An 18942-nucleotide genomic window follows, 5' to 3' on the forward strand; every position below is an offset into this window, starting at 1 on the left:
ACATTTACCCCATCACCTTACATTACGGGCAATTTACTATGGCCAATTCACCTAACCTGCACATCTTTGGATTGAGGGAGGAAACCGGAACACCCAGAGGAAATCCACGCAGACACGGGGAGAATGTGCAAACTCCACACAGACAGTTGCCTGAGGCGGGAATTGAACCCGGGTCTCTGGCGCTGTGAGGCAGCAATGCTAACCACTGTGCCACCATGCCGCCTGATTTGGACCTCATTTACCAACCTCTGAGAGGAAGAACCGGAAATTATATCACCCACCTTAAGAAACCAAGACACATAAATATAAAGCAGGACATAACACCAGCGTTTCACCGGAGGCTCACTTACGATGTTACCTAGCATGGTGACGAAATGTCTGAAAACAAACCTTCCACCCGGTGAGCAAACTTACAACCTGAACCTCAACCTGAGCTACAAATCTTCTCTTTAAGATACATGCTTGAAATGGGTACCACAATCTATACTGGCAACAACCTGTTAAACTCTGTGGAAAGATTATTAAATCACAATGCCAGGTTATTCCAGTGGAGCTTGTTCCTTCACTGCACCACTTTAAAATCACCCACATTAGCAGAAAATCAAATGTGATTGCACAGGCCCTACACAGAACTTAAAAAGATCTGGTTAGAACTCAAAAGATTAATTGACCAAGGCTAAGAAAGTGCTTCCATATGAAACTGTGTGTTGTTTAAAATTGGAATTCATTTTTGCTTTTTATTATTTTGTTAAAAAAAAAAGACTGGATGCCATTTCATTCGTCCTGCAGGGTAAGTATTATGTCTGTGTTAACCATCAGGAATACACAAGACCGGGAAGTTAAAAAGTCAACTTTGACTTTATTTCGAGCACTAGTGGGATTGATCACTTGGATGTATCTACCTGGGAATGGTTGGATACAGCCCAATTTATGAGAGCTGTCAGTCTAACAATGCAAGAATCAACTGAATGCAGCCAGTGGTTATGTTATCTCATGAGGGAAGAGGATGATGAAAGACAACTCCTATTCTGTGATACAAATTATCAGCCAGATATCATGACTTTATTAATTAAAGGAGAAAATGAATCCAGTGCATTTTATGTACTCATTATTATTTTTGAGATGGCTTCTGACTCCTGTAAAGAATTTTAAGGTAAATAATGCAGATTAACATTTGAAAACCTGTTTTTTTACCGCTTTAAGTGGCAACAAGCTCATCAGGTCACTGAAGGCTTCTTCTTCAATCAAGATGGCCTTCATGATCAGTGAGTACGCATTTAATAGATTATGGTGCTTCTTTTCCTCTTCCTCACTGTATTTACTGAGCATCCTTTAGGAATAGAAAGTTGCATCCATAAGTAAAACTTAATCTAAATTAAAGCTTTCATTTTTCTTACTCCACTCCCCAAAATAAAAACAACAAGGGTGCATTGTTCAGTGGGGAAAATATAGCCAGCCACATAAACATAGAAGTAACAAAAGTAAAGGCTAGTCAGCAATTACCTTTCTGACTTGCATTCAATATACACTCAACATAGAATAAATAAACAAATACATAAATATTGCATTTATATGAACCTACATTAGTATCTCGGTATGTTCTCTCATTACATCTACTGATTCTTCTCTGTATCCATACTGCAGCATAACATTTGCAAACTTCTCCATTTTAGCACAAGCTGATGACAACTTTTGCAAGTTTTCTGGTTTCTTTAAATAAGGATCGCCTAATGCTTTCATGGATTCAATTTCAATTAATTCCAACCTATATTGGAAAATTAAAAAGCTTTAATGTACAATATACACAATAAATAGCCAATAAATTTTGTTTTGAGAAAAGAAATATAAATGACTGGGAAAGGAAGGAAATGTAGAGAAAGAGCAGGGAAATGGGATTCTCAACAACCCTCTGAAAAGGAACCATTGAACTATGTTCCAGCTTTTCTCTCCATCAATAATCCATGGGTTTTCCCATCTGTTATTGGATGTGTACGCATAAGGGGGAGTTTATAAAAGGATGAGAGTTTGAATTTATAGAGTCATATACCTACGGTCCATAATGTATTCCTCGTAATGAGAATCTATTTACTTGTAATAAGTCGTAGTTTCTGTTAAGTATAAAAACCCAGTCTATGCTTTCTATCAACCTGTGTCTAGGAAAGAAGTAAATGGGTATTTTGAATACTTCCTTTAAAAAAACTTTAGGTTTTGTGATGACTCCGAGAATAACAGCATCTGATTTTCAATGTAAAAATGTAATTAACTAAGGTGCTAACAGAACTAAAAAATATCCTCACATATTCATGCACAGATAGGAAAGGATATTATGGCTGGGAAAATAACTTTGAAAAATAACATTCTTGTAGAGCAAAAGTCCAAACTATAAAGGTGGAATGAGCTGATATCCTATGGAAGACTACACTTCAGGAAAGGAGCTGAGTGGGAGTGAGTGGAGAGCAGCCAGTGAAGGTAAGTGATATAAAAATTTACCTCAGGGGCTAGTAGCCTTCACTTCAGAACAGGAGTTGCGAGTGTGGTGCAGGAAAAGTGCAGCAGGTCAGGCAGCATCCAAGGAGAAGGAGAATCGACATTTCGGGCATAAGCCAGAGGAACTGAGCGGGAGCGAACAGAAAGTATCCTGGGAAGGTTGTTGATATAAAAACTTACCTCGGAGATTTGCAGCCTTCACTTTGGGAGAGGATCTGAGCAGGAGTGAACAGAAAGAAGCTGGGGAAAGGTTCTGAAGGTTTCCACTGAGGGGGAAAACCAAAAGGTGACATCACAGGAGGGCTGTGATTTGATTGGCTGATACAGGGTCTGCTAAATTTGAATCTGTGTTAAATATAAACTTGTTAATTTATTGGTTACAACTTATTTATTTGTTATAACTTGCAATCAGATTGAGAAAATAAATAGAGAAATTAAAACAGCCAAAAGAAATTCAAAATTAATTAAGAAAGGATGGACAGTCAGGTGATGTGTTGTCTCTGCATGCTGTGGGAGCTGATGGACCGTATTGTGGTTCCCAGTGACCATGTCTGTGGTAAATGTTGGTTGCTGGAAGATCTCTGGCTCAGAGTGGATGAGCTGGAGTCTGAGGTTCAAACATTTCAAGAAGGGGGAGAGTTACCTGGACACTGTGTTTCAGGAAGCAGTCACATCCCTAAGACTAACTCGAATTCTGCCATTGGTCAGGGACAGGAGGGTGTGGCTGTGAGTGAGGCAGGTGGAGTTGCAGGAGTCTCAGCTCCTGTCCTTCTCCAAAGGGTTCAAGAGTTTTGCTCCCTGCGTGGATGGGAATGGGGACTGTACGGAGGATAAACTGACTGACCACAGCAACTTGGGGCAGGGAATCATTCAAGTGGGGGGAGAGAAGAGAAATATTGTTGTACTTGTGGATAGTATAGTTAGACACATAGACACTGTTCTCTGTGACTAGGATAGAGAGTCCCAAAGGTTGTGTTGCCTGCATGGTGCTTCGGTTCAGGATATCTCATCTGAGCTGCAGAGGAACTTGGTGTGGAAGAGTAAAGATCCAGTGGACGTGGTACCAACGACATAGATAAAACTAGAACAGAGGTTCTGCTAAGAGAGCAGGAAGTAAGTGCTAAATTAAAAAGAACCAAAAAGATGATAATCTCTGGATTATTACCTGATCCACGATCTAATTGCCACAGGGTCAATAAGATTAAGCAAGTAAATGCGTGGTTCCAAGATTGGTGTGGGAGAAATGAGTTTAAATTCATGGACATTGGCACTAGTACTGGGCACGAAGGGACCTGTTCCTCTGGGAAGGTCTTCATCTAAACTGTGCTGGGTCGAGAGTCCCAGCGAATTGCACAACTAGGGCTTTAGACAGGGCTTTAATTGGGGGTTGCTGGTTCAGTTATAGGGGAAATTAGTAAACCCGAATTTAAGGAGGAGGTAAGTGTGCAGAACCCAGGAGAGGTTATGAAAATCTCTAGTACAGACACAAATAGCATAGGCTGTTTGGAAAGCGTTAGCAATCAAACTTCAACCACACTGGACAAACGAATGACAATGAGAAGGGGATGGTTAAGACAGGACTGAAGATGTCATATCTGAATGCATGCAGTATAAGGAGTAAGGTAAATGAGCTTGTGGCGCAGATTGATGTGGTGTGCATCACGGAGACCTGGCTGCAAGGGGATCAGGATTGGGAGCTGAATACTCAAGGATAAACATCCTATCGAAAAGATAGGCAGGTGGACAGGGCTGGGGGAGGGGTTGCCTAATTATATTTCAATATGCATGTGGACTGGGAAAATCAGGTTGGTAGTGGATTGCAAGGAAAGGAATTTATGGAATGTCTATGAGATGGCATTTTGGAGCAGCTTGAGGTGGAGCCCACTAGGGAACAGGCAACACTGGATTTAATGTTGAGCAATGAGGCAGGCTCAATAAGGGAAGGAACCCTTAGGAGGCAGTGATCATAATCTGATTGAATTTACTCTGCAATTTGAGAGGGAGAAGATAGAATCAGAGGTAACGGCATTACTGCTGAATAAAGGCAACGACAGAGGCATGATGGAGGAGCTAGGTAGAATTGACTGGGAGAGGAGCCTATGCAGGAAAACACAATGGAACAGCAATGGCAGGAGTTTCTGGAGTAATTCAAGAGACACAGCAGAGATTCATCCTGAGGAAAAAGAAAGATACAGGGAGGATGAGGTAACCTTGGCTGACCAGGGAAGTTAGGGATAGCATAAAAACAGAAGAGAAAGCATTTAATGTGGTGAAGGGCTGTGGCAAACCAGAGGATTCGGAAGCTTATAAAGACCAACAGAGGGCAACAAGAAAAGAAAGAAGGACCGTGAAGATTAAATATGAGAGTAAGCTAGCTGGTAATATAAAGGAAGCCTGTAAGAGTTTCTTTAGATACATAAAGGACAAAAAAACAGGCAAAAGTGGACATTGGGCAGTTGGAAAATAATGCTAGAGAGATGGCAGTGGGGAACAAGGTAATGGCTGAGGAACTGAATAATCACTTTGTGTCAGTCTTCACAGTGGAACACATGAGAAATATCTAAAAAATTCAAGGAAGTAAGGAGGCGGAGCTGAGTATGGTGGCCATCACCAAGGAGAAGGTGCTAAAAAGCTGAATGGCCTGAAGGTGGATAAATCACCTGGTCCAAATGGACTACACTTCCTAGTTCTAAGGGAGATGGCTGAAGAGATAGTGGAGGTGTTCATGGTGATCTTTCAGGAATCACTAGAGTCAGGGAGGGTCCCAGAGGACTGTAAAATCACAAATGTGACACTCCTGTTGAAAAGGGAGTAAGGCAAAATATGTAAAATAACAGAATGATTAGCCTAACCTTGGTCATGGATAAGATCCTGGCATCCATTCTGAAGGATGAGATTTCTGAATACTTGGAATTGTATGGTCAACTCAGGCAAAGTCAGCACGGTTGCATCAAGGGGAGGTAATGCCTGAGAATCTGTTAGAATTGTTTGAGGAAGTAACAAAGAGGATAGACCAAGGAGAGCCAATGGATGTTATCTACCTGGACGTCAAGAAGGCCTTTGTCAAGGTGCGGCACAGGAGACTACTAAGTAAGATAAGGGCTCATGGTGTTAGAGGCAAAGTGCTAACATGGACAAAAGCTTGGCTGTCTGGCAGAAAGCAGAGAGTGGGGATGAACGGGTCTTTCTCTGGGTGGCAGCCGGTGGCAAATGGTGTTCTGCAGGACTCAGTGTTGGGACCACAACTTTTCATTTCATACATTAACGATCTAGATGAAGGAATTGAGAGCATTCTGGCTAAATTTGCAGATGATACAAAGACAGGTAGAGGGACAGGTAGCACTGAGGAGGCGGAGAAGCTGCAGAAGGATTTCAACAGGTTATGAGAGTGGGCAATGAAGTGGCAGATGGAGTACAACATGGGAAAGTGTGAGGTCATGCATTTTGGTAGGAAGAATACAGACATTTCTAAACGGGGAGAAGATTCAGAACTCTTGAGTGCAAAGGGACTTGGAAGTTCTAGTCTAGGGTTTTCTCAAGATAAAACTTGCAGGTTGAATCAGCAGTTAGGAAGGCAAATGCAGTGATGGCATTTGTTTTGAGAGGACTTGAATATAAAAGCAGGAATGTACTTCTGAGGCTCTACAAGGCTCTGGTCAGACCACATTTGGAGTATTGTATGCAGTTTTGGGCCCCATATCTCAGGAAGGATGTATTGGCCCTGGAACGTGTTCAGAGGAGGTTCATGAGAATGGCCCAGGAATGAAAAACTTAACATATGACGAATGTTTGAGGACTCTGGATCTATATTTGATGGAGTTTAGAATGACAAGGGGGGATCTAACATTCAGAATACTGAATGACCTGGACAGAGTGGATGTTGGGAAGATGTTTCCATTGGTAGGAGAGACTAGGCACAGCCTTGGAGTAAAAGGAAGGCCTTTTAGAATGGAGATAATGAGAAACTTCTTCAGCCAGACAGTGGTGAATCTATGGAACTCATTGCCACAGAAGGCTGTGAAGGCCAGGTCATTGAGTATATTCAAGACTGAGATAGATAGGTTCTTGATTGTCAAGTGGATCAAGGGTTACAGGGAGAAAGTGGGAGAATGGAGTTGAGAACTTATCAACCATGATTGAATGGCAGAAAAGACCCGATGGGCTGAATGGCCTAATTTCTGCTCCTATGGCTTATATTCTTATGGAGTAAGGCCAATGTTGACAGTATTAGGGGAGAACTTTCAAAAGTTGTTTGGAAGAGGCTATTCGCAGGGAAACAGATGTTTGGAAAGTGGGAGGCCTTAAAAATGAGATAGTGAGAGTCCAGAGGGAGTATGTTTCTGTTAGTGCAAACAGCAAGGCTGGTAGGTTTAGGAAATGCTGAAGAAACTGAGGTTCCGGTCAAGAAAAAGAAAGAGGCATTTAGTAGGTATAGACAAATAGGATCAAGTGAATCCCTTGAGGAGTATAAGGGTAGTAGGAGAACACTCAAGAGGCAAATCGGAAAGGCAAAAAGGGAACATGAGAAAACTTTAGCAAATAGGGTTAAGGAGAATCCAAAGAGATTCTACATTAAGGGCAAAAGAGCAACTAGAGAGAGAATCGGGCTCCTTAAAGAGCAACAAGGTCATCTATGAGTGGATGAGATACTAAATGAGTATTTTGTGTCAGTATTTATTGTGGAGAACATTATGGAAGCTGGAGAACTTGAAGAAATAAATAGTGATATCTTGAAAAGTAGAGGATGATGTGCTGGACATCTTAAAACATGTAAAGGTAGTTAAATCCCCATGACCTGGTCAAGTGTATCCTAGAACCATGTGGTAAGGAAGTGATTGCTGAGCCCCTTGCTGAGATATTTATCTCATCAATAGCTGCAGGTGAAGTGCTGAAAGACTGGAGGGTAGCTAATGTAGTGCCATTTTTTCAGAAAGGTGGTAAGGAAAAGCCAGGGATCTATAGACTGGTGAGCCTGACATCAGTAGTGGATACGTTTTTGCATGGGATTCTGAGGGACAGGATTTATATGTATTTGGAAAGGCAAGGACTGATTACGGATAGTCAACATGGCTTTGTGCGTGGAAAATCATGTCTCACTAATTTGAGTTTTTGAAGAAGTGGCAAAGAAGATTTATGAAGGTAGAGCAGTGGATGTTGTCTATTGGACTTCAGCAAGGCATTCGACAAGATTTCGCATGGTAGACGGGGTTAGATCATATGGAATCCAGAGAGAGCTGTCTATTTGAATACAGAATTGGCTTGAAGATAGGAGACAGAGGGTGGTGGTGGAGAGTTGTTTTTCAGACTGGAAGCCTGTGACCAGTGGTATGCTGCAAAAATCAGTGCCGCTGGGTCCACTGCTTTTTGTCCTTTATATAAATGATTTGGATGTGAACATACGAGAATGGTTAGTAAGTTCACAAGTGACTCCAAAATCGATGATGTAGTGGACAGTGAAGAAGGTTACCTCAGAGTATAACGGGACCTTGATTAGATGGGCCGAGGGACCAAGGAGTGGCAGAGGGAGTTTAATTTAGATAAGTATGAAGTGAAGCATTTTGGAAAGGCAATTCAGTGCAGGATTTATACACTTAATGGTAAGGTCCTAGAGGGTGTAGCTGAACAAAGAGACATCGGAGTGCAGGTTCATAGTTCCTTGAAGGTACTATTACAGGAAGACAGGATAGTGAAGGCAGCATTTGGTACGCAAATAGGAGCTGGGAGTTCATGTTGCAACTGTACAGGACATTGGTAATGCCACCTTTTCAAGCAGAGGGTGATACTTGTATGGAATGAGCTGCCAGGAGAAGTGGTGGAGGCTGATACAATAACATTTAAAAGGCATTTGGATGGGTATATGAATAGGAAGGGCTGAGAGAGATTCGCACCAAATGCTGGCAATTGGAATTAGACCAGTTTATGATATCTGGTTTGTGTGGACGAGTTGAACCGAAGGGTCTATTTCCATGATGTACAATTCTGACTTGAGTTCCTTCAGTTCCCTCTCAAGTAGATCAAGTTGCTGTTGGCAGAAGTGTCTTGGGAGATCCTCAGTTTTGTTGAAAAATCAGTCAGACCTTAGTCTTTGGATTGAATGAACTATTTTGCTTTCAGAATTTATAATGAGATCAGAGATACTGATTTCTGGAACTTCCTATAATTTCCAAAAAAGAAGATATTTGCTGAAATATTTTTACAGCTGGATTTCTTTTAAGTGTTATTTTTTACTGAATGAGACATAGAGAGGCAGAGTAGATAAAACAGATTATATAGAGATGACAGAGATGAGACAGACAGACAGGTAGACAGATAGGTAGACAGACAGACATAGGAAGACAGACAGACAGATAAATAGATACATAGATAGATAGAAAGAACTTGCTTCTCCTTGGAAGCATCTACTACAGTTGCCCCACCAAGGTGTGCACTGACAAAACAAGTTTAGTTAACAGGATTTTGCTAGGCAATCTTTAGTATAGATCCAAGGTTTAGAGATGTCCACAAAGCAGCCCTGACAAGGTCAAACATCCCCTGGGAGTCCCTGACTTGACCAACCAGAAGAGGGTTTAGTTGGGAAGACACTGAGTATATCGAGAACTTTGTTAGGAGAACAGAGGCAGATGCAAAATCCTGACAGCAGAGAAAGTGCACATGCATCCAATATTTAATTTTTCTGCCACGTATCGTCCATTTCAGGACACCGTGGAGTGGAAGCAAGCCATCTACAATCTTAATGGACATCCTAAGACACTGAAGATTATTGCTCAAATCTTCCAATTACTGTTGGAACAGATCTAACCGCCAGTAATCCTATTTAAGATTGCCCATTTACCCATCAATGATTTTCACAGCCTGACTTCATAATCTGACCTGTAATGATGTTTCCATTGTAGGAAATTGGCTTACGATCCACTCATTGCAGGATCACATTTGGAGGCCAAGATACATCCCTTTTTGTACAGCAGTAACTACTGTGTTCTAGATAGTAAAATACTTAAGGTCCCAAAGTCTTTTCCGCAGTTATTTAGAGAAATTGGAGATGGGAGTAGATTGGAACACGAGATGGTGAAGGGAATGGGGCTTCGGGCAGATAAAAGGGTAGCCTGCCAGGTGGGGGAGGGGTTTGGGTGGCAGGTGGGTGAGATTGTAGGTAGCAGGTGGGTATACATGTAGGTATACATGTGGCATGTGAGTAATTAAGAGTTCTTTAGAGGACTTCAGTATGGGGAAATGAGTGTAGAGGGGCAGGTGTATGGGAGAGGGGTAGGGTGGTAAGTATTTGACAGCTCATGCGTCATTGATGAAAGATTAAGAGGCAAGTTGACTAAGGGTTCAAGGTGCCAGGTCAGTGAGGGGATAGGCTGACAGGGGAGGGTGTACATGGAGAAGGGGGACAGTGGTGTTAGATGTCCACTGGAATTGGGTCGAGTGACTGGAGGATATATTTTGTAGTGTTAGCCACAACCCTGCCACACTGGGCAGCACACTACAAGACCCCAAGCTGCATCTTTCAGGCTAGGTCTGATCTGCAGCTATCTAGAAACCAGAAGATCAAGAACTATATGCATAGTAACATTGAACACAAAATCCAGCAAGGTTTTGTATTCATAGAATTTACTTAACTAATTTGAAGAATTTTCTAAGATTATAGAATTGATAGAAATGGGTCCAACTAAAAATGGACAATCCACAGCATAAACCTCAGTAATATTGTGCTCTCCTATGGTGATACAAAGGTATGTTTTTTTCAATTTTGTCTCGAAGATATCATTCTTTTCCAAGTTGAATTTCACACAAAATACTGAGACCCAAATACCTGTGTTTTCTTTTTAAACAGAGACTGACCTACTCTAAAGTCCACAATTTTGTATCCCACCAGATGGGATATGAAACAGAAGATCAAAATCGTGAAGAATGTGAAACATCACATCTCTTTTGTTTCACACCATCCTGAAAGTTTTCAAATGTTTTTGAGATAAGACATCAAAATGTAACTGTTTTGAAGCAATATCTGCCGTGAATATGAATTCATTGTCAAACTGGAATGTACCAATGAGCAAGGGCCTTTTTCCAAATGGGAGAGACACTACCCAAGAGTGCTGTCCAGAAGCTCTCTCTCTCTTTCTCTCTCTCTCATTTTAGCTCTGCAAATGTGATCAAGTCTGCCTGAAATCTAATTATGAAGTAAGATCTTCCTAAACATTGAAATCTGCTGTGCATCTGGTTTCCATCTGGCTTACGAATGTCCTTGACAGAAGAAATTCTGCCATTCTGGTCATACCACTCCAGATTCACATCAATGTGTTAACTCTTAGATGCCATCTGGGCAATAAATGCAGTGCCAGCCAGCATGAATATGTCCCATGAATAACTGTATCCAGGAGAATACCTAAGACAACAATCACAACTTGAACTTACTACTCCAAAAGCAATCTAGGAAATGCTAACGGTATAGTCTCTCATTTTAACCTTCTGGGATTATCATCTCCTTGTAAGCTTTGCCTTTTGCACCGAGATCGATAGTTGTGTGTATGCAGACAAATGTGTGTGACTGTATGAATGGTGTTGTACCCAGACCTTCTGAGCTCAGGGAAAACAAAAGATAATTTCAGAAAACTTGCAGGTCTTGTTCATCAATTCACCTAAGGAAACCTGTCAGTGTAAATTATTCACAGCCTCAAAACATAAATAATGGGACAGAGATGCCAAAAGTCACCTCCTTTAAATCCATGATAAAAACCTACTACTCAAATGAGCAGTGGAATAATCAAGGGAGTCATTTCATCCTTCTTCACCAGTCATAACAACAGCTAGAATAATTCTCTTCAAATCACAGAAATTCTCCAACACTGCCTTACTATTCCACAGAACTTACTTGGCTTCCATTGAAGTAATCATAAATTTAAGAACTGCATGTCGATGAGGTTTTTCTTCCAAAACAGACTGTAATTTTTCAATGCCCTGCTTTAAGATGCTGCAAACCTGAAAATATAGTAATACAAGTTTTTTATACATGTAACCAAAACATCATAAACAATAATTTTTTAAAATGTACAATTTTATGTCATTTGTGCAGCATACTCTTGAAATAACACTTTCACTTTTATTCTTGAAGGTAGTGACAAAGTGGTGGTGTCACTGCACCAATAATCCAGAACCTCAGCCAATGTTCTTGGAACATGGATTTGAAACACACCATGGAAAATGGTGAAATTTGAATTCAATGATAAAAAATATCTGGAATAAAAGCATTAACTTAACAGTGACTATGTAATACTGTTAATTGTTGTTAAAGATCCCATCTGATTCACTAATGTCTGTGAGAGAAGAAAATCTGTCATCCTTACCTGGTCTGACCTACATACAACTCCAGATCCACATCAATGTGTTAACTCTTAGCTGCTACCTGGGCAATAAATGCAGTGTGAGCCAGCAACACATACATCCCATGAACAAAAACTAAAAAAACTTGAGGTTGGACAGACCTTCATGTCTGGCTTTGTCGAATGTTTTAAAAAGTAAACAAAAATGCTCCAAGGTAGTGTGTTGAGGCAGTATTTGCCTAAAATTAACATGGCGATATGATTGATAAACAGAAAATATTTAAACAAGCTACACAGGTTCCATGTTGACAGAGTTCAATTAGACAACTAGATAGATATATAGGATATATAGTTGAAGGGTATATAGTTTCTAGCAGTTTGGAAGACTGGTATAGAGTGAAGCTAGCTCAAGTTTTTAAGGGTTAAGATATAGTGTATTGAATGTAAGATTAATTTAGAACTGCATAGACACAGAGGAGACACAAGCCATTTAGCTACACAAAAAGACATAAACATGATTATGTTTGTAAAAGCAGAAACTTGTTAACGTTACAGAGAGGTGGTTGCTGTAAATGTGAACACATTTGGACAGGGTTACGAGCTTGATTCGCCTTCCAATGTAATGCATCCTAACTGCAACATCTGAAAGAAACATCAATACTTTTTGGTACAAAATAAATGGTATACCACAAAGTGTACAAGAATGTGAAGAAACCTTAGTTCACTGAATAGGATTTCTCAGGCTCGATGCCCACAGACATGTGGTCCAAATATTGTCACACCTAATACATTAGTGAATCAGGTTTTTGATTTTTGAAATCAATTATAGCTTTACGGATACATTACTGAGGCTAGCTTTCATTTCCAGATGTGTTCATTAATTGAATACAAACACCATTAGCAGCCATGAGAGGATATGTACCCACATCCCCATGTATTTCCCTGGTACTCTGAAATCTAGTGACTTCAATATACAAAACTCTAAATAGGAGCACAAGTACGATATCTCTCCCCCCACCCCACAACAAGTCTGACCTGCCATTCTATAAGATCACAGAAGATCTAGTCTAGCCCTCAACTTCCTAGAATTTCAAAATGTATCAACTTTCACTTTGCATATTCTGGTGATCTAGCCTTCACGACTCACTGGGGTACAGAGTTCCAGACATTCAATACTCTCCAAGAGAAGAATTTGCTTTGCATCTCTGTTTGAGCAATGAATGTCCCCTTATTCTGTAACTAAATGATCTAGTTTGAAATTTCTCCACTGGTGGAAACATTTTCTTAACATCGACCCTGTCCAGCCCCCTCAGAATTGTGTATGTTTCAATAAGATCACCTCTCATTAATCTAAACTTGAATATATAAGGGTTTAATGTGTTTAGGTGATTCTAATAAGCCAACCTATCATTCCAGGAATTAACTTAGTGAATATACTTTAATGAGCTTCAATAACAGTAAATCCTTTCTTAAATTTGACCAAAACTGTACACAGAACTCCAGTTGCAGCCTCATCAATATCCTGTGCAATTGTAACAAGATCTATCTATTGTTAAACTCTAACCTCCAACTGATAAATGTCTAAAATCCATTTGACTTCTTAACTCCTGACTGTCCACACATGCTAATATTTTGTTTTATGCACACGAACAACCAGATCCATCTTGTGCTGTACTTTTTTTTTGAGTTTCTTTCTCCATTTAGTAACTGTCTGTCTTTTGATTCTTCCTACCAATGTGCATGGCCTCACTTGCTTACATTAAACTCCATTTGCCAAACTTTTGCCCACTCACTCAGCCTAGCAATATCCCATTGCAGATTCATTATGTCCTCATGACAATGTGTCTTCCCACCTATTTTGTATCATCAGCAATTTTGGATACATTACACTCTTCTTCAAGTCATCAACATAGATAGCAAATAAATTGAGGCCTTAGGATCAATCTTTGTGGTATTCCAGTAGTTACATCTTTTCCAACCTGAATAAGAGCCATTAAATCCCGACTCTCTGTTCTCTGTGTGTTAACTCTGAATCCATGCTAATGCATTACTCCCAAAACTGTGAGCTCCTATCTTGCGTAATAACTTTTCATATGGCACCTTATTGAATGGCTTCTGGAAATAGTAGGCCATCTTCTGTTCAATTAAAGTTCTAGTGAGATGGTAGCATAATCAAGGTGAAATATCTAGATGTACTGGAACTGATACAGTTGCATCAGAGCAGAACTGACTCAATGGTTTCCTTGGCTAAACTAACATATGATCCATTTTTTTTTTGAATGTGATAAACTTTTGATTGTGTAAGTATTTATAAATTAATGCACCTGTTGCAATGGATCAAGAGTCCTAATTCCAAGGAAGAAGGAAACCATAAATGTGATTACAGTACTGGTTAATGCCAATTCAGGTATGCTGAAGATACAGTTAATTTACCAAACAGCACTGAGAGCTTGATCTACAGGAATTGTAAAGAGATTTTACTGCCCCTCAGGAGGAAGGGATGGTCTAGTAATATTATCACTAAACTATTAATCCAGAGACCAAGACAATGTTGTGTGGACTTGGTAGAACTTGAATTCAATGAAACAAAATCTGGAATTCAGAGTCTAATATTAACTATTAAATCATTGTTGATTGTTGAAAAACCCCATCTGGTCCACTAATGTCCTTTAGGGGCAGAAATTGTCATCCTTACCTGATTTGGCCTACATATGATTCTAGATGCACAGCAATGTGGTTGATTCTTAACTGCCCTCTGGGATAGACAATAAATGCCTAGCCAGTGACGCTCACATCCCGTGAATGAACAAAAAAAAACCAATTGTGTCATCGTTATGGAACAGTCATGACAGATCAACTTCAAAATGTCAGAAGTGATATTGTCCGATAGGTTTTACACTGCAAAATGCAGTAGTGCATGGCAACGGCTCATAGAAACTTTTTTGTTTGTCCTTGTTCCTCATTTTTTCAACAGACTGTACAAAGAAAAACTTCCTACAATATTTCAGTGAAAAGCCATCACCTCTTGGATTGGTACAGATTGGCCTTCAGAAGCATAGGAAAATGGTGAATGTTGAGACTCAAGATAGTGGTTTATGTGTCAAATTTGAATAATGTTCAATGATAAAAGTTGTTTGGACTTTGTCACATAAGCATGAGACAAACAATGAAATTTACTGGCTGCCCGATAAATTCTCCAAATCAAGATCAGAGCCTTTGTTTCCTTAGCCAGCATGTGATATTAGAACCAAATAACTACCAACGCACTAAAGAAGTGCAGTACACTGATGAAGGAATAATTGTAGACTTGAAGTCCAATTGATTTATTACTGTGAAGAATACTTAACTGACTAACTACATTGATTGATTTTCCATGAAAATAAGTCAATAATTGGGGAATATCAAGCCTGGGTTAATTTAGGCTAGGATAGCAGACAAGAGATGTTCAAGTTTGATATGAAGAAAAATTAAGACAAATCCTGAAAAAGTGAATAGAGACGTGGGAGAGTTTAGGATCATTGACCTATTCCTGGAAGGAATAAAAACAGAACATGCTTGAAATACACACTATCTATCCTTGATAACCTTTTGTTTCCTTTCTCATCAAGAATTAACATGAGTCTCTCTTCTTTGAACGGGTTCATTTAATTTGTTACAGAAATTACATTGTTCAGAATGGAATAGCCATTAGTTTCTCACCTGTTCCTTTGAATCCTCATGATTTTCTCCCTGAATTGCGCATATTAGACAGATAATTGCGTCATACCAGAAATATTCATTTCCTCCAATATTTTCGGCTTCTTTCAAGAGCAATTTAGCCTGACCGTGGTTTTTTTCACAATTAGCTAGAACAGCTAGAAGGTATAGGACCTTTGCCAAATTGTCCTTGTCTCCAAACTCCTAATAAAGCAAAAAAAAGAGCAAGTTTTGGGAAGTTTCACCAGGAATGCTAACAGTTAAACTAGAATTAAATGAACAAGTGCCTGGAAATTTCAATGTATATAAATTGGATGTCTTATGTATTCATGAAATATAAACTTGGATATTTGGAATTGGGTTAAGTGATTCAGCACAGTTAAACTATGATGGGAGTATTACAGTGATACAAAATAGAGCTGGAAATTTTAAACTGACCAATGCAGTTTAAAATAAAATCACACTTACTCTGCTTCAAACAAGTTATCCTATACAGATGTAAATGAATTATCACAAAGCAGACAAAATAAATGATACATGGTAAAATCTTGGTTTTGCTTGTAAAAGAAGCATAAAGCATTGAGACAAGCACACTAGTTTGCAGGTGTAACAGAAAGACTCTACAGTCAAGATCTCATGACTGCCATGGGTTGAAGTCAGCTCAGATCAGCAAGGCCTTTATCTGTGATCAGTCATTTCCTCCTGATTCCAGTGGACTAATGCAAAGCTCAGGTCATATTCCTCAATTTCACATCAGGCTTAACAGAAATAGTCCAGATTGCCATGACTGCATGTCATAGAATAGTGTAATCATCAAATCATAAAATAACAGGGATGAACTTTACCTTTTATCCTCCAATGAGTTTGGGGTTAGGATTGTGCAGAAATATCAGAAATCTGAAAAACAAATCTAACACAACTGGAAGTCACCCACGTCTGGTTATTAATGCAATGGAATGAAGGTTAGGACACCAAGGCAGCTGTTTGGTCAATTAAATATTACCACAAAGTGCATAAGCCTTCACTTTCAATCATTCTAATTTTTACTGTAGTAGCTAGATTTCCCAACCCTTAGGGAAACTCAGTAAGAAGCGGAGGAACTGAATCCATGAGCTGAAAGACTTTACATAATTTATTACAGGTCAGGAGGAGTAGGGGTGATTCCTCCAAGCTGCTAACGAGATGACTGGTTGGTGGATTTGCACTCGCCTCTGAACACACTCCTGTAAAATCCAAAGTGGCAGGATAATACAAGACAGGCACTTTATGGGAATTCAAATTCCCACCAAATTTGTCTACCATTTTTATGCGAACCTTTAAGAATTTCAGCTGCAAAATTATGAAAATGTCTATTTTGTGCTTAGGGAATAAATATATGCATTAATAACTCCAAAGTTTATTTACACTTTGACAGGTAACAGCTATTTATTTAATGACCTTTACTTTCTTTCAAAAATCATTAATAGCATTGCAAAATCATCCATGGATGGACATGGAATTTGAATGGACATTTGTTTATTTTGACAGTAAACTAACCTTTGCAACCATGTGAGCCTCTGCTAACAGAGTTCTGGCAGGCTGGTAAAATGCAAGCTGCAGCAAGACTTCTGCTTTACTGATCCACACATCCACCACAGAAACTCCACTTAATTTCTTGCGATGCATCACTGGAGATGTAATATGCATCTTCTATTTTAAAAATTACAAAAGAATTATATATAGGGTTGGATTTTTTTATCCATTTCATGGAAATTGGGCCTTTTCTCAATGTTACAAATCACACACACACACCATTCATGTAAAGACAGTAGAAGGCTGAGTCAACACCATCACCTCTGGCTCATCAGTTATAAGACTTCAAAAATGAACATGTTGGCCAACTATCATGTCTGCTACAAAGCTTTTATGTGTTTGGCTTCAGTTAACAGCATTTTGAAATTAAACCCCATTAAAAGTCGTTGCCCAAGCTCTTAGCCTTACTAATGGATTCACTCCAGAAGAGGTTGTTTACTCAGCTGTGATGGGGATTTTGAACTTTGTTTAATGAGTTTATGAGCTTCTGAGAATGACGTTTATTTCAAGTTTATTGAATGCCTATGTTACTTTTTTTTCACTTGTGGGATGTGAGCATCACTGTCTGGGCAGCTTTGGAGTCACATGTAGGTCAGGCACGTGAAGATGGCAGATTTTTCTTTTATTCCTTCACGGGATGAGGGCATCACTGGCTGGCACAAATTTATTGTCCGTCACAAAGGGCAGTTAAGAGTCAATCACGTTGCTGTGGGTTTGGAGTCACATGTAGGCCAGACCTGGTAAGAATATCAGTTTCCTTCCCTAATGGACATCAGTGAACCAGATGGGTTTTTCTGACAATCAACAATGGATTCATGGTCATCATTAGACTCTCAGTTGCTGATTTCTTTTGATTTCAAATTCCACTGTCTGCCATGGTGAGATTCAAACCCAGTCTCCAGAGCATTACCTGGTTCATTGGATTAATACTGAAAATGTGTTGCTGGAAAAGCGCAGCATGTCAGGCAGCATGCAAGGAACAGGAGAATCGACGTTTCGGGCATAAGCCCTTCTTCAGGAATGAGGAAAGTATGTCCAGCAGGCTAAGATAAAAGGTAGGGAGGTGGGACTTGGGGGAGGGGCTTTGGAAATGCGATAGGTGGAGGGAGGTCAAGGTGAGGGTGATAGGCCGGAGTGGGGTGGGGGCGGAGAGGTCAGGAAGATGATTGGAGGTTAGGAAGGTGGTGCTGAGTTCGAGGGATTTGACTGAGACAAGGTGGGGGGAGGGGAAATGAGGAAACTGGAGAAGTCTGAGTTCATCCCTTGTGGTTGGAGGGTTCCCAGGCGGAAGATGAGGCGCTCTTCCTCCAACCATCGTGTTGCCATGGTCTGGCAATGGAGGAGTCCAAGGACCTGCATGTCCTTGGTGGAGTGGGAGGGGGAGTTAAAGTGTTGGGCTATGGGGTGGTTGGTTGGTTGGTCCGGGTGTCCCAGAGGTGTTCTCTGAAACGTTCCGCAAGTAGGCGGCCTGTCTCCCCAATATAGAGGACGCCACATCGGGTGCAGTGGATGCAATAGATGATGTGTGTGGAGGTGCAGGTGAATTTGTGGCGGATATGGAAGTGTCCCTTGGGGCCTTGGAGGGAAGTAAGGGGGGAGGTGTGGGCTCAAGTTTTGCATTTCTTGCGGTTGCAGGGGAAGGTGCCGGGAGTGGAGGTTGAGTTGGACCTGACGAGGGAGTCACGGAGGGAGTGGTCTTTTCGGAATGCTGATAGGGGAGGGGAGGGAAATATATCACTGGTGGTGGGGTCTGTTTGGAGGTGGCGGAAATGACGGCGGATGATACGTTGTACATGGAGGTTGGTGGGGTGGTAGGTGAGGACCAGTGGGGTTCTGTCCTGGTGGCAGTTGGAGGGGCGGGGCT

The 18942-nt window shown here is 40.4% G+C and overlaps 1 protein-coding gene across 1 annotated transcript in view; it reads right to left on the reverse strand.

Annotated features, from left to right (window-relative positions):
- The window catches only part of cfap46 (cilia and flagella associated protein 46), a 237577-nt gene that overhangs the window by 99841 nt on the left and 118794 nt on the right, over nt 1-18942 (reverse strand). Inside the window, exons 35-39 of the mRNA XM_087999267.1 lie at nt 17043-17195; nt 15510-15710; nt 11363-11469; nt 1583-1765; nt 1195-1330 (exon numbers count right to left, since the gene is read on the reverse strand). Coding sequence (XP_087855393.1) covers nt 1195-1330; nt 1583-1765; nt 11363-11469; nt 15510-15710; nt 17043-17195 — 780 coding nt within the window. The remainder of the gene's footprint in view (nt 1-1194; nt 1331-1582; nt 1766-11362; nt 11470-15509; nt 15711-17042; nt 17196-18942) is intronic.

Source organism: Chiloscyllium plagiosum, unplaced genomic scaffold (assembly GCF_037043375.1).
Source record: "Chiloscyllium plagiosum isolate Xiang-an unplaced genomic scaffold, Cpla_swu_hap1 HiC_scaffold_22, whole genome shotgun sequence".
NCBI lineage: Eukaryota > Metazoa > Chordata > Chondrichthyes > Orectolobiformes > Hemiscylliidae > Chiloscyllium > Chiloscyllium plagiosum.